The sequence below is a fragment of the Coffea eugenioides genome, unplaced genomic scaffold (assembly GCF_003713205.1).
Source record: "Coffea eugenioides isolate CCC68of unplaced genomic scaffold, Ceug_1.0 ScVebR1_3505;HRSCAF=4727, whole genome shotgun sequence".
Classification (NCBI taxonomy): domain Eukaryota; kingdom Viridiplantae; phylum Streptophyta; class Magnoliopsida; order Gentianales; family Rubiaceae; genus Coffea; species Coffea eugenioides.
In genome coordinates, this window is record NW_020864089.1 from 14,077 (window position 1) to 37,509 (window position 23,433).

A 23,433-nucleotide genomic window follows, 5' to 3' on the forward strand; every position below is an offset into this window, starting at 1 on the left:
CAACCTCCCAAATATTTATTATGAAGAGCTTGTCCATGAATTTTATGCAAATGTGGAGGACAAACAGTCTTTTTACTTTGACACGGAAGTAATTACAAGTACAGTGCAAGGAGCCAAAATCCGAATCCATAGAGCTCATTTGCAATGCCTTTTTCAAGTTTCTGACATTGGATATAAGGTTGATTTGAAGAAAGCATTTAAACCTCATGATTTGGACTCGTAGAACATGCTAGAGGCACTTGCACGCTTGGGAATTAAGTACAAGTCTACTCGTAAAATTGGGCGATACTCCGTGTTGACTTCTTCCTTTCCAGAGTCTCATCGTCTTCTCATCTACTTGTTTGCCTCCAATATAATTCCAAGAGCAAGTAGTACCAATGAAGCGCGCACAAGTGACATCTATTTCTTGAACAAAATGGAGCATGACCTAAGCAACATCCAAGACATTCCATTGGGAAGCATTATCACCAACCACATGTGGGCTGTGGATCGAAGTAATGATGTCAAACATGCATTCCCTTACGCTCGCTTTTTGACTTTGGTGTTTCAAAGGGTTGGAATTGATTTCTCTAATGCTATTCCTACATGCTTCAAGAAGAAGGATATCTTCGCATTGGATTTTTGCAAATTTCTTTTGAAAATCAAAGATGTGGGTGGTCCTTCGACTCAAGAAGATGCTCAAGGTGACAGTCGGCAAGAGAAAGAAGCTGAAATTGCATGTATTGAAGAAGCTCAAGGGGTTGAGAGAACTACCCAACCAGTCTCAACCGATCCTTCCTCCTCACGTCGTCCATCATCACCGCAAGACACTCGGTCTTTTTTCAAAAAGATGATGGATAAGCTGCTTTGTATTGAGGGCGAAGTGAAGAAGAGTAGACAAGAGAACAAACAGAATTCCGAGCGTCTTCGTCACATTGAGGCTAAATTTGGCATTGAAACTCCACCAACTCCACCTTCTTTACCTGACCAAGCGGCTACTTGATGGAGTACTCGTCACCATCACCCTCGTTCATTTTCCCAACCTTGCATGTTTACTTTAGCATTGTCGCTTGTTTTTCTTTTGTTTTAGTGGTTTTCCTTAGTGCTTTTAATGTTTACTTTTTAGTGATTTTTCTTATTTCTTTTATATGAACTCATCCAAGTGATCTTCATTTATGTTGTGGTTTTAGTGTTTCAAGACTTCTTAAAGTTGAAAATTTATCACTTGGCAATGGATTTGGATAGCGCAAGTTCATTAGGGGAGTACTACTTTCTCTTCCTTCCGTTATTTTTCCTTTCTTACATTAAGGACAATATGAAGTTAAAGTGTGGCAGAGGGGAATAATTGGCTTGCTATTTATGCCATGTGACGATATTTTGAGAACTTAAATGCATTAGAAATGTTGGAATTGTGCTTGAAAATATTGCCATGTGGATAATTTTCTTGAAATTGAGTTTGTTGGCAAGGAGTTTCGTCCAGTTACAAAGGAAAACTCTATCAAAATTTTCTAAAATCTTTTTCAATATTTCAATATAGCCCAAAAATTCTTCAAATTTTTGCACTTTTATTTAAAAAGAACCAAATTGTTCCAACTTTAAGTGTCTAATTCTTCAATTTGTTGAAACTTTATATGTATTTTGGAAAATTTAGTCCTCATTTGACTTGAAAATGGTTATTATGCAATTAGAATTTTTACATTTTAGAAAGTATATTCGGGAAAGTATGGAGAATTATGCCTATAATTTTGCATGTTTAATGAGATTTCTCCTCTTTACTTAATTTTGCAAGTAAGTGATTGATATAATCAATAAAAGCTATACTCTTCCTTTGATTATTCTTATATATTTTCTACAAGAAAATATCTATTTATTGTCTTTTACTTTTGAAAATGGAAAAAAGAAGAAGAAGAAGAAAAAGAAAAAAAAAGAAGAATAAGAGTTTTTTGTTCTACTCCAATGATTCTTGTATCGAGTAACCGGGGGTTGGCATCTACAAATGTTGATACTCGCGTTAAAAGGTACTTGAATTAAGAGTATGCATAACAATTTAAATAAATGAAATGTTGAGTAACCGGAGCTCTTCACCTAAAAGAGCCGATCTTTGCGTCAAAAGATGTTTTCACAATTTAAATAAGATATCCGGCCGTAAATCCCTCTTAGTTAAAAATTTTGAGAAAAAGATGATTATAGGAAAAGGAAAGTTATAAATTGACTATGTGATTTGCTTACTTGTGAAATTAACTTAGGGTGAGAGATTAAATTTAATTTTTTAAAATTAGGGTATAATTATCTTTCCTTTGCTTGATATTATGAGTATTTAGTGTAATTTGAACAATTGTATAATGATTGTTTGCCAAGTCATGAGGAATTAAATTTGAAAAAAAGTGCATATATTGTTTCGCCTTTTGAATCATTATAGTTGATTATGTGTTAATTGCTTGAGGACAAGCAATGATTCAAGTGTGGGAGAATTGACAAGTGACTAATTTACACTATATTTGAATGATATTTTATGTTATTTTTAGTCACATTGGCTATATTATTGGAAGAAAATAGATCATTCTGGCTATAATTAGTTTAAAATACTTTCAAGTGATTAAATGAGATTTTTGTCATTTTTTACTTACATTTTGTCCATAATTTGTATAGGAGTTGGATATATACTTCATTTGGATGCAAAGGAAAGTTGATAGTTTTGACATATTTTCGTATTTCGGTTATAACTTGAGTTACAATGATCGGATTGAGATGATTCTTAAACCATTGTGAAGATAAGAGATAGATCTACAAATCTTATGAAGACATCGAAATCCAGTTTGGAGGTTTTCCAGGTCAAAAATCCGAATTACAGTAGCTAAATTTCTATGGTCGAACCTAAGACCAGGTAGTGAGCAGTCAAGGGTATTTCTATCATTTCTCTGCCTACACAAATCTAAATGAGGTGATTCTTGATGCATTGAAAGATAACTCAAAGGGTTACAAGTTTCATGTTTTTGTCAAGAGTTAATTCAGCTTCTATCATCAAGAAAAGTTCAGTTGAAATTGAGGCAAAATTGGAACAACATTGAAGATTGAACATAAATTGGACAAGAAGACAGGAGAGTAATCTGGCTGACAATCCGACCGGATTTTGGCCTGATTCTTGGCCAGATTCTGGTCAGAAATGGCTGCTCTCCACTTGCACAACTTGTTTCCTCCTTCCATAATTCACAGCTATCGATGGACGTTGACAACCACTTTGCAACTGTAAAAAGGGATGTTTAAAGCCTCATTTCTTGACTAGAGTCCTCTATATATAGCCATAAACTTTCAAGATTAAAGAGAGTTTAGAGAGTGCAAGAAATACCACAAAAATGTAGTTTTTTGGTTCTTTAGTGTAGAGTAGTGTAGGATAATTTAGTTTTAGATAGTTTATCTTTTCTTGTATGTTAGCTACATGAAGATGAGGGTGGAGATGAAGAAGGCAAGGAAAGAGCTCATGTGATAAGAGTTACTTTACCTTTCCAACTCTTTATCTTTTGTATTGGATTCTAAATTTAGTTAATATACAAGTTTTGGATTTTATGTTTATTATGTGTTTCTAAAGTTTATGCCTTGGGTTTGGTTGAATTTTCTATGATTGTTAGTATTTATTATTTGGCTATTTGATGCTATTATTTTGAACAAGTTATTTAGCACTTTAACTCTTTAAATCATGACAAACTTGGTACCATTAATTGTGATTATCTAAAGGTATTGTTTCTTTAAAGAAAATTGAGATTTAATACTAGTTCAAGAAGTGTTAAACTTAGGGAGTACACTCACGAGAGTAGAGGTGCACCTATGTGATTTTAGTGATTCATTTCATGTAATTTCAAAGAAGAAATGAACTTGTAGCTAATTTCATAACTACGAGAGTAGGTATGGATTAGTCATAAGTATAGTTTTTTTTTTCCTGCTAACCTTTTATGCCGGGAGGGACGCCACCCTCTTTTATTATTAGAGACCATAAAGCAAAATTACAAAGCCTTTAATTACGAGCAACTCTAACACGAATAACAAGTAGCTGTGACCTATCTAAACCCAAGGCCCCTATTGCCAATCTTGGTAAATCTGACTGTGATGTATACAAGACAATACCCTCTGACCATGCCCCTACCTTGGCTAAAGCATCCGCCACCTGATTTGCCTTACGATAACAATGTCCCACTGTCCATTCCAAACCCTAGATTGCCACTAACGCATCTTGCTCCGACCGAATTAACCACGGGCACCTCGATATTTAGCAGTATGTTGACTAACACAAGAGAGTCCACCTCCACCTGAATCCGCGAGAATCCCCGAAGGAGACATTGCTGCACCCCAAACAGCAAAGACTTAATCTCCGCTTGGATACATGTCAGCTCCCCAAACGGAGTAGAAAACCCAAACAACACTGCACTAGATGAATCCCTGAGCACACCACCCCCGCCACTAATGCCTGGGTTGCCTTATTAGCAACCATCCGTATTTAGCTTGAAATCCCCCTGGGCTGGAGCCTCCCAACGAACCAGTCTATGTGAATAACGAGGCCTCCATCCAGAGATATTGGAGTAAAATGCCAACTAGGAGCCAAGTCCAATAACCTCCCCTGCATACTTCCCACCAAATAGCCCCACAACATCTGCCAGGATACGATCCCCAATGGTCTGACTACTCAGGAACTGCCCTTCAAAAATTGCAAGATTTCGTGCTAACCAAATATGCCAGTAGATTATACTAGGCAGCAATGTGTGTATTGATTCCATATGAGAATTCCGTTTTGATTGACACCACCAACCAGCCAGTCGTGAATGCACCCCTATCCCTCGGTATATCATGCCCGCGCCGTTCCCAAAAAAAGTCCACAAGAACTGAGCTAATATCTCCTTCTGCGAAGATATGCTCCAATGATTCGAAATGCGAGGCCGAGCAACAAAAACACTTAGATGGGCCATACACTTGCAATCTCCTTAGCGATGACGCTAAAGGCAACCGATCCCGCAACAATAGCACCATGAAAAAAGATATCTTTATTGGTATCGAAGGATGCCAAACCTTGTCAAACATGAATGAAGAAGGTGTCTGCCTACTGAGTAGCACGTAGGAGGAAGCAATCGAGAAATCCCCTGACTCCATCAACGCCCACACCGCACAATCGTCCGTGGACCCCATTGGGGCCGACTTGGTAACGATCTCTAAAACTATGTCATCCGAGACCCAGCGCCACAACAACTGTCGATTCCACTGTCCATTCAACACAAAATCTGCTACTAAATGATCCGAGACACTTTGTAGGCGTTGACATAGAGGACCAGAGCCCAGCCAATTGTCAAACCAGAAGTTACACTGACCAGACCGGACCAGCCACCAAAGGTTTTGCTCCGCCACCTCACGTATTTGAAGCATGTGACACCACACATATGAGCTGCCCTGCATCGCCCCCACCATGCATGGATGACTCTGCCGACAGTACTTTGCCCACATAAATGTTGACCATAAACAATCACTTGTACGAAACCGCCACCATAATTTGAGCGAGAACGCTGAATGGACCTCCAGTAACGAATGAACACCTATCCCCCCGAGACGAGTCGGCACACAAATCTTCCCACTTGATCCAATGATCCAAGGAGTCGCCACCGCAACTATGTCATTCGCCTTGAAGCCAGCTCTCTACGATGGGTAGTAATTGACGGCTGAACTTTCGCAACCTCCGCCGGTGACTGGTGCGCGAACAGCTCAGAAAAATCCTTTTTCGAAACGTGGGGGAAGAGGAAGTCGAATGCCCTCCACCTGGAGGTGGAGGGGCAGCCTCGGCTGCCATGCAGCCAAGATACCGAACCCCTAAACTTTCTAAATAAGAAAGCCCTAAACTTGACAGAGAAATATTCGTTTGCCCTTTATGTGTTCTTGAATATATCAGTATAGTTGATTCACTACGAAAATAGGTTTCACATGCATAAGGAAATTACACCATAATTAGCCAAGATAGTAGTACTCAAAAATCCAAAAATAGCACTTGCATGAGTAGTTAGGAATACCATAACCTAAGGAGTTTTCATTTGTGATTATCTTGCATAAGTTTAGCATAGTTTTATCTCTTTTAATTCATTGATCAGGTTGGGCAATTCAAGGCTTAACCCGGTATAAGCCTATCCAATATCTCTTAATGTTTAGTGTTAAAATTTTGTATACATATGTATGTTCAATTATTCTATCAAAAAATTATGTTATATGTTGGTTATTTTTAACACTAGTATTATTTAAGAAATTGAGGATACTAATTAAAAGTATCCAAAAATTTAAGTTTTTCCCATCAAAATCTTACATTTTTGGAAAAATATCAATTTTTAACGATAAGGAATCTGTTAAATATTTTATTTTGGGTCAAGCCCATTTTGAGCCCAAAGCCTCGTCATCTAATAGGGTAAAGCTTGGGCGGTATTGTTTTGAGCTCGAGTGGGCCAAATTCGGGCTCAAGAATAAGTTATGATATGAGCTTGGATTTGGATTTAATAGAGCCCAACCCAAACGACCCAATTGAAAGCTCTAAACCTGGGGTTAACAAATTGGCCAGAAGAGAACTTTACTCCATTAAGATTTGTTTTGAGTTGATTTTTTTTTTTTTTTTTTTTTTTGTATAATGGCACATCTAGACTAACCTACTTAAGCCTAATAGGGTGAACTACAATCGGCTAATTTACTCCTACTCAAGTCTAACAGGGTGAATCATCATCGGACCAGACGGATGCACCATGCCGTATAAATTTAAAAAAAGTCATATATAGTGGCATATTGATGGGAGGTAAGGTGTGAATCCTTGACCTCCCACCCCACAATTCACGTAGTGGCCAACTCCTCTAAAGGAAGTTGGTTATTCTTGATGCTTGACTTGCACCCATAATATTAGTTCTGTAACTTTCATTTCCTTTAGGACACTAAAGTGTAAAAGGTAAATGGCTAAAAGATTGACGTCTGGTTACCCTTCCAAGGAAAAGGCTGGAGTGTCATATACAAAAAGCAAAAATGGGATTCCATCCCGACCAGACCGGAAAGGTATCTTCTTCGTCTTCCCAATAAATTTGCTATAACCTTCGTTGTAGCTTCTCAACTTTCTCAAAACAATTTCTTTGTCCAGCATACTTACCCTGTTACCCATTGCCCTTTTAAGGCTTCACGTAAATTATTTCTCCATCTATCTTTAAACAAGTCTCTGTGAAGGATTAAAACTCAAGTTTCCACTCCTTCAAACGAAACCAGGTACGTGTTTTATATTTTGCAATCTCTAGTATGTTTTGATTGAGCATGCAAGCAAACGCTCTAAGCATACTTTTGCATAGGTTCCACTGATTTTTATGTCTTATCAAAGTAGAAGTATAAGAATAGGAAAGCTCTGTGGTAATATGTATACTTATTATCAAAATCTTTTATACGTCTTGATTTGTCTTTTAGTTTGTCCAAAAAAATATTTTTCATGGTTTAGAAATGGAAATAAATAATGCCCAAGTTTTCTAGTACCCTTCATACGATTTGCAAGGGCAAAAAAATTTAAGTCTTGTTCTTCCAATAAATAGTGTACATACATATCATTTTGTATCTGGTAGTTGTGTGGTTTTAAAATTCTAAACTCAACTCACACAATGTTGAATAATAATTGATGGGCGATAATGGGAAAAAAGTTGCTTTAATAGTTAGTAAGTTATGGTTGAAATTTATACCTTTCTTGAACTGTATGCAAAGCTGACTATGATAGGTAAACTGGGACAGAGTGCTAAAAAGTGTTAGAGTTGTCAAAGATAAACCTTTAGTATAAGAACATAAATTGATTTTTTTGATTCTAGGTTTTTTTTTTGAGCTGTTTCTAGATTTGAACAACTAAGGCTTTTTTTTTCCTTTTTTTTTTGTTCAGCTTGACGTATTTTCCCAGATTAAGATTTGTCTAAGTAAATTTTTTTTATTATTGTTTCCTTTCATATAGTTTGTTTTTTATTTTCTAAACTTAAATATTTTCTCTCAGTTCAAAAATTGTACAAGGAAATTTTTTTCCTGTCTTTTCCTCTTTGGCCAGTGTAATAGCACAACTTCTCAATTTGATAATTTTTCTTAGAATTGTATAATTTTTAATTACCAATTTTATTAGCATCAAAATTGAAAGAAATTACATACTGAATTATAATTTATTAGTGGTGTTGTGAACATTTTTGTGCTTAGAAAACTTTCAAGTCGGCACAACAGTGTTGGCAACACCACTTTGAATCTCTTATGTCAATTAAAGTGATTCAAACTCGTTTACGGTTCTTTTGATCAATTGATCTTTAAATTTAAAGTTTAAATTTGACAATTAATGGTTCTCAAATCGTACATTCTTCACCATCTTTTGTATGGTGTACACACATGCACATACTGTCTATATATATAATATATGCATGTATTTATGTATGTAAATACACACACACATATATGCTTATTTGTATATGTGTATGTATGTCTATATATATATATACATCTACACATAGTTAAATACATACATACATACATAAACATAAATTTGTTGAGGGTTTGACATCACAAAGCACATTCACTGGTTGTGCTCGGGTAGCTTGGTATTAAAGTCTTATTCGGACTGTTTGAGTTTCTGGGAAGTGATAAGAAGCCCCCTATACCTGCTAGTTATGACGGTCTCTCAAAAGATGAAGAAGACTGCGATAATTTTGATAGGAGAAGAAATTGATAAATATAAGATTTATTTCTATTATTAGAAAAAGTTTAATTCTATTACAAGAATGAAATGCAGGAAAGAAATATAGAAAATCTTCTAATAGGTACTCAAATGATATTTTAACATCTCCATATATCATCTTGGAGCTCTTTATGACTGATTAATGTTCTAGGTTTCATATATCAAAATATTGAAATTGTAAAAAGGATTTAAAATGAACAAGCAAGGGATAAATAAGGACGGATGCCTGCGAATCATTAAATTTTCAAATCTTGGTAAATTACTTAATTTAAACATTACATAAATTACTTGATTTAAACATTACTTTGATACAAAATGATGTTTCATCTAAATACTGTTTAAGAAAAGGTTAGTCATAACATCAGGTAACCCATAATTTTATCCAAAAGCTACAATTATAGTTCATTAGTGGTATTAACAATGTTGCAGAGACAATGAAAATTTATAATTTCTTGAGATTATTGTGTAAAATTGAAATAAAGCTCTATTAATTCTCACAAATGTTAACTCCATCTATTTTTCCTTCATTTTGTGATTGACTCATTAGTGTTATGCTCGTCAATAAAACAGTCACTTCTTTTACAATTAGTTGGATAAAAGACTTATGAAAGTATTATGGTATAAGAGATGTTTGAAGGGTAAAGTACACCATATGTCACTAAGGCGGCAAATGAATCGATCCACTCGCAAGCAGCTCGAGTCCAAGTTCGGTCAACATCGAGTTTGAATCGACTTCGAGCTGACCAAATCAAATTCGAATTCAAAAATAATCAACTCGTTAGCTCATGAGTCAGCTTGATTATATATATATATATAGATATATTTTAATTTTTTTATTTTAATAGTAAAATTACATATATATTTCTAATATTTTATTATTTATTAAGAACAATTATTATTTTATTTATTTTCAAAAATAAAATAATTATTTTTTATAAGGTCGAACTTTACATTTTGAGTTTGTTGACCTCGAATTCGAGTTCGAATTTCATAAAACTAAGTTGAGTCTCGGTTCGATTAGGTCAAGACTCGACTCAACTCGACTCGATTCGTTTGTACCCCTATATGTCACCACATTTTTTTTTAAATCTCGTCTAATCCATTATAATTTTTTTTCATGCCAATTAACCGATCAAATTCCTAAAAAGCTCTATTTTGACCAATCCATTAATAAATCGGTTAAACGAGATGGAACTTGCGGTCAAGTCCCACACTTTTCTATTATTTTGTATTTTTAACCCCAGCTTCTGGTAGTTTTACAATATAGCCCTATGTAATCTAATTTTAATGTAGTCTACATGTAGCATCCCATGAGGTGCAGCATATTCCATTTGGGTTAATCCATTTTTTAGACGGAGACCAAAATGAAGCAGTTTAAGAGTTCAATCGACTATTTGACAAGGAAAAAAAAACTATAGTTGGCCAGATAAGATTTTGAAAAAGTTTCATAACTTTTAGTTCACCTTACCCAAATTTAATATACAAAGTATTATGATTGAAATAGAAGAAATTGTTCTTATTTTTTGAACGAATATTTCTTTATCACGTGCTTCTTCGATTGCAATAAGTATTTCTTCTTTGACCACCCTTTCAAATGCAACTTATATGTATAGAATAACAATAGTAGTAATAATAATATTGATACTAATAATAACTAATAATAATTAATAATAGTAGGAATAATAATGGTAATAATGATAGTAATATCTATTTCCAACTGTGCAAATTGAAAGAGCGCACAAGAAATGATAAGATGAATTGATCCTAGCCAATTAGTGCTCCTTATATTAAAAAAATATAAGTATTTTAATGCATCACCTAAAAAAAATCTATTTCTCTAAATTTTTTTCAAGCAAATTATCAGCAAAAAGGATAGATGCAAACTCATCATAATTTGAAGTCAGAACAATAATTAGGTGGAGAAAAACAGGGAATAGTGTATTGTTTTGGAGATGAAATATAATTCGAAGGAACTGCAGACACTATATAAGATTGCTAAAAAAAAAAACTAACATCTAATTAATTTCTCACCACATATCTCTTATCGTAACCTCTTGACGTATAATCTTGATACATTTTAATGGTCGTTATGTTTAAATGAAGAATGTCTAATCAAATTGATCCCTAAATTAAGGTTTTAAATGTGTGTCTGTTTGTGCGTATATGTATATACATGTGTATGGAAACATTTAAATTAGTAGGTTTCTAACAAAGCATACAATTAAACTTCATTAAGAATAGGTAAAGTTGATCAAATGAATAGTTAGTTATCTACCTCAACAGATTCATGTTCATCATATTTAAAAATCTAGTTAATCATATGGATGCATAGCATAATATAATAGCTAAAATCGACATACTTTCAGTGACAAAGCTAAGAAATGTTCTTAGTGGGGGCAAAATTTATTGAACTTTTTGCTTAAAGGATAATTTCTTTTTTTTTTTTAATCTCTTACATTTCCTTCATTTATTAATTTTCAAGTCTAATTGTGTATACCATTTTGGGTTGATTTTCAGGTTATCCAACAATCTTTTTTTCACTTTTTACTCATCCCGATTTTATTTTATAGGGTTAACTGTAGAATGCAAGAAAAGTAGACCTATGTACAACTTACAAGATGACAAACAGTTTATATTTAACTTGCAATTTGAAAAAATTATTGGAATTGGACACTTTATATTTTTCATTAATGTTCCTATGAATTGGACACTTTTTCATGAATCTTCTTAGAAATATATAGCTGTGTAGACAAACCTTTATTTTAAGTAATTATTTTCAATTAATAAAATAAAATTACCAGAATGCATGACAAAAGTAGAAACAAGAAAATAATGCAGCTTAGTTTATAAATGGTTCGAATAAAACTCACTGCAAATGGTATAGACCTTATGGTTATTAATGGTCTAACATTGCCAATGTCTTGGTGATTGCAAATGGTTGAGTTTATCAATATGATTTTGAAATTTGCACAAGTTTATACCACGCTAGACAAAGGGTCATGGCGGAGGCAGGGGGCATCTACTTGATTGATGAGACATAAGACGATCTTTTGAGAAGTGAGGAAATGGTTACAAGCCATAGTTGTGGTGAGGTTTATTTCACTTTGGCTTGTGTTTGACACCCTTAGAAAAATTCTTTAAACATTACCAATTGTATCTGGCATCGTTTCTGCAATATGCATGCTTAGACTAAAAGAAGAAGGATTTGAAAGGAAAGGTTTTCATAAATTTTTTTGAGAGATCAATTTTCCAGGCTTAATCTTCACATTAGGATTTCTAAGTTTGAGGGCTACAATGGTTTTGCATGTAATGTCCCTAATGAAATTATTCAATTATTTCCCCGTTTCATATTAAGTCCTTCCTTTTATTTTAAATCTAAGACTCCTAATTTTGATGTCCCGAATGATTTTTTACTTTTCTTTACTTTTCCAGTAAGAGCTCCCAAGTTTCTTAAACTTTCATATTCATCATGATTTCATTAAAACTAAAATTATCATGAACAAATAATAATTTACTCGTAAGACTTGAAACATTTTGAAGTTATCTTGAAATCCAGCGGGAAGAAAAAAGTAAATGAAGATTTGGAGATTTTTTGGCGGCTGGAGTTTAAAAATCCTCCTGTTTATTCAACTAGCCTTTTGAGATGTCATATCATATACATACAATTTTAATAGAGACTAACATATTTGAAACAAAATTAACAGGAAAAATCGTAAGGAACGTCTCTCACATTTTGCAAATTGACTTTTTTTGCCCTTCACTTCTAAAAGTGTAATTTTACATTCTTTATAAATTCACATTGGTTAGGTTTGGCTCCTACCTAGGTTTTTGACTAGTTTTTGGCCGGAATTCACCACATGCTTTACACGTGATCATTTTTTAGGGGCAAAATTGTCAAATCAAATTTCATATAATTTGAACTTTTCGTCCCTCACATTTTACAAAATGAATTTTTTCATACCTCACATCTCAAAAAATAAATTTTTCCATCCCTCACATTTCACAAAATGAATTTTTCACCTCTAATTGATCATGTGTATGAATAGTTTCTTTTGTTTTTTAAACCCATGTGTATATCTATTTGATTTCACCCAAAATAATACGAGTAACACGTAATATATTTGTATTTGATTTCATCTACAACTACAATTAACTTATTCAAGTGAAGTTAAATAGAAATATATTACATGCTATTTGTACTGTTCAGGTAAAATCAAATAGACATATATATAAGTTTTCAAAAATAAGAAAAGACTATCACCCACATGATCAATGAGGGATCAAAATTTTCATTTTGCAAAATGTGAGGGATGAAAAAATTTATATAAGGGACGAAAAAATTCATTTTATGAAATATGAGGGACTATGGATCAGATTATATGAAATATGTTTGACAATTTTACCCCTCAAAAATGATCATGTGCAAGGCACGTAATAGATTCCAACCAAAAATTAGTTGAACACTAAGATAAGGACCAAATTTGACCAATGTGAATTTGTAAAGGACGTAAAATTACGCTTTTAAAAGTAAAGGATGAAAAAAGTTATTTTACCAAATGTGAGGAATATTTTGAACGATTTTCCCAAATTAACATTTTCCCTTACATTTATACAATATTTTGCTAGCAGGTGAACGTATTGAAATTTTATATTTTCTTCATAACATTAGTCTCAGATGAATACAAAATAAGGTATGCATAACATTTTTCTGGTGAGAGCAATCTAAATGTTACTAATATTCTTCCCTTTTTATGTAACCAAAACATTTCTGTGAACTTACTCTAATGGCCTAGAATTTCTTTCTCTATCCTGAATCTTTACATTCTTTACTCTTTAAGTATTTAGTCTTCCCTCATTCAATTGTTACAAGGTTTATATTTATATCTCACATATTTAATTAGATCTCTATATCTCTATTTTCTAAAAACATAACGGACATTAATTTGAACAGAAATATTGGAATAATGGCGATCAATGATTGTGCTCTTACCATTGCAGGCGCAATGGCAGCAAATTGTGTCGATCCAGTTCTGCACCAATGTCAGTATTTGTTTCGCTACAGAAGCAACGTTCTAACTCTGAGGGATGAGATGAAAAAACTTGAACTAAAGAAAGCTGATGTGCAACAATTAGTTGATGCAGCAATTAACAATGGTAAATCAATTAAACCAAATGTCATTGACTGGCTAAGACAAGTTGACGATCTAAAGAAAGAGGCAGACGCCATTTTTAGGCATATGGAAAATGTCAAGATGAATTGCCTTAATGTCAGGCTTCCAAATTTGAAGTCACATTATTTGCTAGGCCGAGATGCTGACAAAAGAAAAAATGCTGCTCAAAAACTTCTGAGCGAGGGGCAATTTGATGAAGTTGGATACACTGCTCCATTAGAGAAAATGTCTTTTAGTGAATCAACCCTACCTTTAGAGGAAGGACTAGCTACTCTGATGTCAACAAAGAAGGAAGTGATGAGAGTTCTAGAGCAGGACAAAACAAATCTTATTGTGATTTGTGGTATGGCTGGTGTTGGCAAGACTACCTTGGTGAACCAAATTGCAGACCAAGTTAAGTATGGAAAATTATTTTATAAGGTGGCCATGTTAACTATGTCTAAAAATCCAAGCATGAGAAATGCTCAAAATCGGCTTGCTGAGCAGTTAGGGGTGCAAATTCCAGCACATATTGATGGTGCCAGATTTGGACAAACAATATATAATAAACTAAGCGGGAGAGTTCTTGTTATATTGGATGAGATTTGGAAAGAAGTTGACTTCAAGAGTCTTGGGATTCCTGTTAGCGAGAAGATAAAGGTTATAGTGACATCTCAGTCCCCCTGTGTTTGCAGGAACATGGGAGCTAAAATTGTTGGGGTTAATGCCTTGCCTGAGGAAGAAGCATGTTATCTTTTTAAAGCGGTTGCGGGAATTTCTGATGATTCCGTTTTGAGTGATGTTGCAAAACAGTTTGCAGAGGAATGCAAAGGTATACCTCTCGCGCTCGTTGTTGTCGCCAGGGGATTAAGGACTAACTGTAAAACACTAAAATCCTGGGAACTGGCCCTTGGACAGCTGCAAAAATACACATTCAGAGAATTAGAAGGAGAAAAAGATTTGGTGTATTCAATAGTTGAGTGGAGCTACGACAATTTGGAAAGTGTCGAGGCTAAGTCACTGCTTTTGCTTTGCAGTTTGTTTCCAGAAGATTATAGCATTCCAGTTGAATGTTTGGTCAGGTACGGCAAAGGGCTAGAATTGTTCAACGAGAGAGACACGTTAGGTGATGTAAGATGCAGAGTAGACGTGCTTGTTAATGACCTCAGGAGTTACCATTTGTTGCTGGATGATAGTGAAAGAGAAGACCATGTAAAATTGCATGATGTCATGCGAGAAACTTGCTTGAAAATTGCATCAAAAGGCGAGCATGTATTTTTGGTAGGGAATGCTACAGAGGAAGAAAGGCACCAACTACCGGATTCATTTGGTCCTTATACGGCTATTTCACTAACATTAGAAGGTTCCATTAGACTATTTCCATTTGGCGAGGAATGTCCAAGGCTTAAGCTATTGCGTTTGGTATTCCAATCAGGCAAAGTGAACCTATCAAAAGATGCTTTCGAAGGAATGGAAGATCTCAGGGTCATGGAGTTAAACAATTCACACACAGAATTTTCGCTATCATGGCCAGGCCAAATGTTAACGAGCCTTCGGACATTGTGCCTGGATTATTGTGTATTGGACACTGGAACGTCATCAATGCTTGGATATATGATGCAATTGGAAATGTTGAGCTTCTTTAAATCCAGACTTCAAGGTGATCAGTTTCCAGTAGAGATTGCTCGGTTGAGTAATTTAAAGTCGTTGGATTTGAGGGTCGAGCGAAGTCAGCAGCCGTTGCCTCATGGTATCCTGTCAAGCTTGAAGAAACTAGAAGAATTGTACATGGGATCTCCTCACCATTTGCGGCTGGGGAGAGACAAAGAAGAAGAAAGAGGATGCCTTGAAGAGATCGCATCACTCTCTTGCCTTGAGTGTCTCCAAATTCATGTCTATGACCTTAACCTCCTATTTCAGTTATTGCACCAACTTCCTATTCAGAGGTTGTTAAGATTTCACATTGTAGGAGCTGATCATAAAATTAACCAGAGAGATCTTACTAGAGAGTATCAATTTCGGAACAGTTTCGAACTTATTTACTATCGGTATAAAAAGAGGAGGTTTGTATTTAAACAAGCATTGGATCCTATAGTTAGCAGCATTGTTAAGAGAGCAGAGAATCTCACTTTTGAGGGCGTGCCCTGCTTGAGGAATCTGGTGAGCGACTTGGATGAAGATGGATTTGTCAACCTGAGAAGGCTTAAATTAGACCATGAGGTACACCAATGCCTTATTGAATCCACCACCAATTTAGTTGCTCGACAGGTTTTCGAAAATTTGGTGTTCATGGAATTAGATCATGTGAATTTGGAAGAAATATGTCGTGGGAATCTTCCACCTCGGTGCTTCAGTCAACTTCGGGAGATGAAACTTAAGTACACAAATATTAAGCATTTGTGGAAGGGGCCAATTGAACCTCCGTCACTTTGCAGCCTCAGAACTGTTGAGCTAAGATACTGCCATCGAATTGTAACTCTCTTCTCACAATCAACGCTGAAATGTCTAGTGAAACTCCAAAAGCTAGTAGTTCATCAGTGTACAAACTTGGAAAGCATTGTCATGAGGGAAGAAAGTGTGAACGAGGAAGTGCTTGAGCTACCCCTACTCGAAACTTTAGTGATGCAAGAATCAGGCTGCTTGTGTTTTGACTCCAAACGTGAAACAGCCAGAGCTTTTCTCAACCAGGTCACTCTCTCTCTCTCTGTTTCTTTGTCTCTCTTTCTGATATACTTCCTTTGTGTCAAAGAAGTATTTGACCATAATGAGCTCACTGAAGAAGCAATTTATTTTTCCCAAAAACTGTTAATTAAATATTCAAAATTGTTTCAGTGGTCATATTCTAGTCCTTGAATGAGTTTGCCAAAAAAAAATTTTGTTTTTTATTTAATCTTTTAGCGCAAGTAAAAACCAAATGGTGATGAATGAAATTTTGACAATGACAAATTTTGATAGCAAGGATTAATGCTATGATTGATAAAAGATACCTTTCCTCCAGGTCATTGACCGGGCATACATAAACATACATACATATGTGCGAAGATTCATGTTTGTATTACATAAGTAACTAAATTTTCCAGGTTTCGCTGCCTCGCCTGGAAGGACTACAGATTAAAACTTATAGGCATCGCCCCAAAGAGTTAGTGGGAGATGGAATGCATAGCGGGTATCTTGAGAACTTGAAGTATTTGCAGATCACCGATAGCTGTATCGGATGCATTGCCAAAGCTGATGGGGTGACAATATTACAAAATCTGCAGAAACTTGTGGTTAACAGTCACGGGATGCAATTACTTTTTGAGTTTGAGGGGCTGAAAGTTCCTGTGCTAACAAAAACAGAACTCGAAATTCTTCCCAAACTGGAGTCATTGGAATTACAACAATCCTCAGGATTAACCCGCATTTGGAGGAATTTTCCAAGAGGGGTACGAGTATTCCAAAACTTAAGAAAGCTTATAGTATGGGAGTGCAAATTACTGAAGTTTTTGTTTGATCCTCCTTGTGTGGCGAATATGCTTGTGAGCCTTGAGGTGCTTGAAATTAGTGATTGCTCGGAAATGTATGGAGTTATTGGTGGGGAATTAGGAGAAGATCAGATCAGTCAGGAAGATGATGCTCAGCAACAAGATATCGTTGGAAAACATAGAGAGAGCTCTGCATTGGAAAGAAGCAACAAGCTGGAATTTGTGTTTCCCAAACTGAGCTCTTTAATTTTGATAGGCCTCCCAAATCTTTTGAGTTTCGCTGGTAGTCGCCGCGAGGAATGTGAACTCAAATTTCCCTGTCTAACACATCTGAAAATACTGCTGTGCCGGCAGTTGAAGCAATTGTGTCCAGGAAAGCTGGATGCACCAAATCTTGAGAAAGTTGAAGTGGTCGAGAATGCCATTCCTGTGGATTTAAAGGTACATTAATACATATCCCAATTCTAATTTACCATTTTAATTTTGTCCGATCACTCCACTATCCTTCAGTTTCCCTAGCTGAGAGTTGAGTATTTACGTTTTTCTTTAACTATTTTTGAGTATATATTTCACAGGATAGAAAGTTCATCTTTTTGAGGGACTCAGCGGCCTCTGATTTCTACCGAAGGAAGAAATGGGAGTTGTCGTGATGTTAAGGTGCACACTTGTCATGGGCTTGCATGCACTCTCTCCTTTTCTGTTTATTTTAGTTCGATCTCATGCATCTTTCATTTATTTATTTACTTTTTTTAGGGGCGGGGTGGGGGTGGGGAAGGCTTGGAGATTTGATTTTCAATGTGCATTTATATGTATATATTTTTTGAGGTATATGAATGGATCAATGATATGCTTACATGGTAATTGAATCTGGTTTGACTTGTGTTCAAATGATTAGGACCCTAAACGGTTTTTTTTTTACCTAATATACATACTTAAATATACTCACTTTTGGTGAACTTTAATTTGATTTACGTTTGTGCTATCTAACATACAAATAAATAATATGTAAGGGAAAAAATTTAAATAATAATAATAGGTAAGTTGGGGCTGTGGAATTTTGTATTGTCAGTTCTCTTATCAACATCTTTGATGTAGATATTAGTTTTTTTTTTCAAGCCGTAAATATTAGTATGTTGGATTAATTTTTTTGGGAGTTTCAATATCTAACCATGTAATTTTATGTTGGACATTATTCATATTTAATGTCGGATTGCAATATTCATGCCCTTTGTTTTTTTATCTGAATGTTGCAGGAGTCAAGAAGTTAAGCCAATAGTGTGGTCCGCTGCTACGGCTGTGCTTTTATGTACTTGGCAGCTGGACATGGATGAAAATCTTAGCTGTGCTAAAAGAATATTTGTGGAGCTCATAACTGTATATTTAGGGCCCAATAAACAAATCATTGATAAATGTCCTTTTAGCAAATGCCTTTGAAAAGGACAAGAACTATAAGGCATTTTCAATCCGTTTAAATTTATTCCCAGATTTCAAGAAGTTTCTTTTCAAGATTCATTATTTTTAAAAGTCATTTTTTCATGCATTGTCAATATATACATGAACAAATGTAGATGCATGTCAGATAATTGATAGTTGAGGAATTGACATGACCTACAAAAGTACAAATTGGATGTCCCAAAATGCCTATACGAGTAATTGATTCTATCCTACTTATTCTCTTCTCTTTTCCCTACTCCATAAAATACAAACCCTAATAGCGAAGCTATATGCCGTCTTAGGCCATTCATCACCGCCTTCTGCCTACTCCACACCATCGCCAATTCTCACAAGCTGATTTTGACCAAATTTTTCGAAGAATCATTTGCGAACTATTGATAATTGTATACAGAACGAGTGCAGTAGCATCAATTCGTTATTGGGGCTTTCAATTGTATACAGCTATTTGGATTGTTGGTCACCATCATAGCATTTAAGGTTTGGTAGGATGGAAGGTTACAAGTTCAAACCTTATCTCTCATCAATTGTCACTATATACGGCTTGCCACTTTAAGTGGTTTAAATCCATACGATTTTACCATATTCCGAACTCAATGAACAAACCTTAGGGGAGGTAAATATAATTAAATCACACAAACATATATATATATATATACATATATTGAAAGCACCAAAATGATCTGGTGATTTAGTTTTATTGGTAATATTAATGACTTTCTTCTATTTTCAAACATAAATGTAATTTTAAGTATTATTGGGGCTTTTTATACCCTACCAACCTTTAAGTTTTGTTAGAAGTAGAATTCCTTTTGGAAGAGAAATTGATTTTGCAAAGGTTATAGGTTATAAATTAATTCACTTGACAAAATTTTGTGTTAAATTTTATTGACCAGGTATTAATTAAGGTCATATTATTAAAAGTCTTGACAAACTTAGTGTATGTTAACCTTCTTAAACTTTTATAAATTCAATGTCTCATTGCACAAGATAGTTATACAAAAAACGTAGACATGGTTGAATTTAATTCAAGTGCATAAGAATCATATTTTGTTTTTCTTTTTCCATGATGTTACTGATTCCAAAAAAAATGCGTCCAAAGATTGACATTATTGACATATGTATATAATCTAATTCTAGATTAATATTAATAGAATAAGTGACCCTTAATGGCTAAATTATGTTCCCAAGGTCCTTTTCCATTCTTTTTGCGGTTATTCATGTAACACGGCCTTCAAATTTCATCTAGGAAAATAAACTTGCTAAAGTAAATTTCCCTCCTGAATAGAGTTTTAAAAATAGATTCCAGAATTAGTGAAGAACAAGAGACAAGCTTTAGGAGGATAATATAGAAACTGAACATGAATTGGAAAACAAAATTCATGTAAATTAATTTTACATGGAAGAAATAGGCACCAATTGTGGAGAAACAAAAGAAAAGGGAGAAAATAAAAAGAAATAAAAAAGAAAGACAGATTGAATAAATCACCAATATGATTTGGTAGTTTTGAGATTTAGGTTTTTTTTTTTCTGATAATACCCTTACCATATACTCCAATTACAATTAAATATGATGCGATATCGTGATACACTAATGCCGAAACAACAACTTTTGGGGGTTTTCCTGTAATATCGATTTTCATGTTTTAGTTTAGGAATAAAATTCTATTTAAGTAAACTTTCTCCAATAGAATTAGGTTTAGAATGGAATTATGCAATTATGAAGGAAAATCATTTATTGTAAACTAGTACTAGATTCCTTTGAATTGCTCTTAGAATACAAGACAAATAGGAAAAAAATCTAATCTTTTAGGAAGTAAGTTAATCTCTTTGAGATACACTAAGGGAGAGCACATTTGGAATGATTTCTTTGGGGTTTTCATGTAAGGTAATACCATCTTTGAGATATATTTTGCTAAAATAAAACATTAAAATATTTTTCAGAAATAAAATTTCATTAAGACAGTTTTATACAAAAAAAAAATTTGAATTGGAATAAATTTCAAATGTAATGACTTTTGAAAATGAAACAAGTACGAAAAGTAATTTCTTGCTACAAACTTTAGAAACTAAACAATAAGATGAAATACAATTTTCTTGAGTATAAGCTAACTAACTTCGACTGTTTGAATGAAAAATTCTCAATTTTATTAATTAAAAACAAAGAATTTCATTCTATAACAAATAAAAAACTCAAGCTCTAAACCTCAAGTAAAATAAAGAAATTAGTGAGAAAAATCTCTGTACACGTCTCTCTATTCTCAGAAATTTTGGCTTGACAAATATTATAAATTGTATTTCAATCTAATTTCACAATAACTGTTCGTAAAACATTCACACACACTTGTCCAATCATTGGACAAATACTGTATCAAATTATAAGTATGAAATATAAAAGTTTATTTCTATGATTCACGAGCTATTAATGCAAACCAGTAGCATTTTTTTTAGTAGTAAATAGTAATACAGTCATGACAAAATCATGATTAAAAAAAAGATATTTAAAAAAAAGGACCACTCAGGTCAAATTAAGAAACTTTCGATTCCTTAATAATCCACACTGAATTTTTTAAAGATTCTTAAATAAGTCAATATTCATTAGGCTCACGAAAAGAAACACGATAGTAAAATCTATGAACAATCAATGCATCAAAATAAAAATATGAAATAGTGATAGGTTGCAATTTTATCATTTATTTTATTATTAATTTTCCTATTATCTAACCCGATGTGAATTAATTATTAGATTCTACTCACTTTTCGTAATTTGCATTTATTTCAGGGAATAGAACAAAAATATTACAATCAAAGCCAATTTGACAGTCATCGAGAAAGAATTCAAATGGAAAGTCTTCAGGGGTATTTTTGAAACAAGAAAACACAAGTCCTTTTTGGTAATTTGCGAAAGATAGAATAAAAGGAGGAAAAGAACGAAGGGCTGGGTCTGCTTCTTCTTCCTCCAGAGGAGGAGGGCGCCGCACAGGAAGGAATTAGAGTAGGTTTTTAGATAGGAAATAAGGTAGAAAACAGGGAGAACTACTTAGCTGAGTTTTCTTTGACTTTTCCATTTTCGTCATCTAGTGGGGACTTTTCCTTCTTAGCTTTTGATAGTGGATTTCTCCTGCGCATGTCAGGAGCCTTACGAGGAATTGAATCATTGTTTGTAGTTGCTGGTTTCTCCTTATTCAATCGAACAAATTGAGTTCTCATGAAGGAGGCCAACGGCTGCTAATGTTGCTTTAATTTCCTGTGGATTTTGTTCATTAAATATGAACTAATTTCTTCACTCTAGTCAAGGAATAACGGAGGCTTGGGTTCACCTAAAACTTGTGAGATCGATTTAATTTTATCTTTTTCTTTTATTTATTGGTATTCGCATATTCCTTGATTGCAGTGCTTATGATTGTTCAATTAATTGATTGTCTTGGATCCGGATAATTAGTTAATTCGATAATCTTTTGTCAATTAAGGTATTAAATCCGTAATTATTTAATTGCCTTGAATTAGTGGCAACTGGCATAATTAGATTTGTGTCAGGGGGATATGCGGGCTAATCTGAAATAACCCTGGTAGTGCGTTATTTGGTTAGAATAGGGCTCCTCTAATATGTAAGGCAATCGGAGAATTAAATCTTACGGACGTACCTAAGGTTATTTCTCAATTAGAGTAGTGGTTAATGGGCGTACCTTAATCACTGACACATTAAGGAGGGGTTGACTGTCATCGCTTGTTTGGCAGTTATAACCTATTTATTAGTAAATAATTGGAATTGGCTTTGCATCGATGACCAATTAGGTGAACTATTGCTGAAGTTATTCCTTGACTAGATTTTTAATTATCACTCATTTGATTTTAGTAGATTGTTATTTAATTTTTAGTAGCTTGTTAGATTTTCTTTGTTTGTCATCTTCTGCACAAAAACACACCCTGGTTACTGTGGATTCGAAAAGAAATAATTATACCCAATCCCTGTGGATTCGACCCTGCCTACCACTATCTACAGAAATTAGTTTTAGTTGAGCAGGTTTTTATTATTGCACAAGTTTCGACAACCTGTCAATATTTGGCACCGTTGCCGGGAGACTGGTGCCTGATTAATTTGTTTCTTTTTAGTTCATCTTGTTTTCATTTTTTTTATTTATTTTTCTCTTATTTTTTTTATATAGTTTATGGCTGCTATTATTCCATATTTTGATGATAGACTGGACTTTATTCCTGAATGGGGTTATGAGACTTGTATTTTTCCTAATGATCAATGGGTTGGTGCAAATTGTGGAACTTATTTTGCCTCAAGTTATTCAACTGGCACATGCTCCGCATTTCAAGATGGCCTAAGTGCTCCAATCGATACTTTTGGAGATTTTCCACCTCAATATCAAATGTGGCCGATGGATTTTCAACAGCAAGAGTCTCAACAACCATCAACCATGCCAGATCCCTCTCTAGAAGAAATGATGAAGCAGTTAATTGCTAATCAACAAAAGAAGAATTCTGACCTACAAAGCATGAGGAATCAATGGGGACAAGTGCAATCATTGCAAACTCAAGTCAATCAATTGATAATAGCACTTAACCGCCTAGAATCCCAAATCCAAGGAAGACTTTCAAATTATGAAGAATTGCCCTCACAAACCATCGTCGACGTTAA

The 23,433-nt window shown here is 34.3% G+C and overlaps 2 protein-coding genes across 2 annotated transcripts; both read left to right on the forward strand.

Annotated features, from left to right (window-relative positions):
* The first annotated feature begins 13,683 nt into the window (after nt 1-13,683).
* LOC113758027 (disease resistance protein At4g27190-like) lies at nt 13,684-16,722 on the forward strand. The gene has a single exon (XM_027301058.1). The coding sequence runs from the start codon at nt 13,684-13,686 to the stop codon at nt 16,720-16,722; it is 3,039 nt and encodes a 1,012-aa protein (XP_027156859.1).
* A 624-nt stretch (nt 16,723-17,346) lies between these two features.
* On the forward strand, nt 17,347-17,991 carry LOC113758026. Its single transcript, XM_027301057.1, has 2 exons — nt 17,347-17,774; nt 17,909-17,991. The coding sequence occupies exons 1-2, from the start codon at nt 17,382-17,384 to the stop codon at nt 17,981-17,983; spliced, it is 468 nt and encodes a 155-aa protein (XP_027156858.1). The 5' UTR covers nt 17,347-17,381; the 3' UTR covers nt 17,984-17,991.
* The last annotated feature ends 5,442 nt before the right edge of the window (nt 17,992-23,433 follow it).

What these genes read in the sequence shown, in the direction of transcription:
- LOC113758027 (XM_027301058.1), top strand. Translation starts at nt 13,684, where the DNA reads ATGGCGATCAATGATTGTGCTCTTACCATTGCAGGCGCAATGGCAGCA.
- LOC113758026 (XM_027301057.1), top strand. Translation starts at nt 17,382, where the DNA reads ATGCTTGTGAGCCTTGAGGTGCTTGAAATTAGTGATTGCTCGGAAATG. An exon ending in CCATTCCTGTGGATTTAAAG is followed by an intron (nt 17,775 to 17,908) that starts GTACATTAATAC and finishes TATATTTCACAG; the next exon opens with GATAGAAAGTTCATCTTTTT.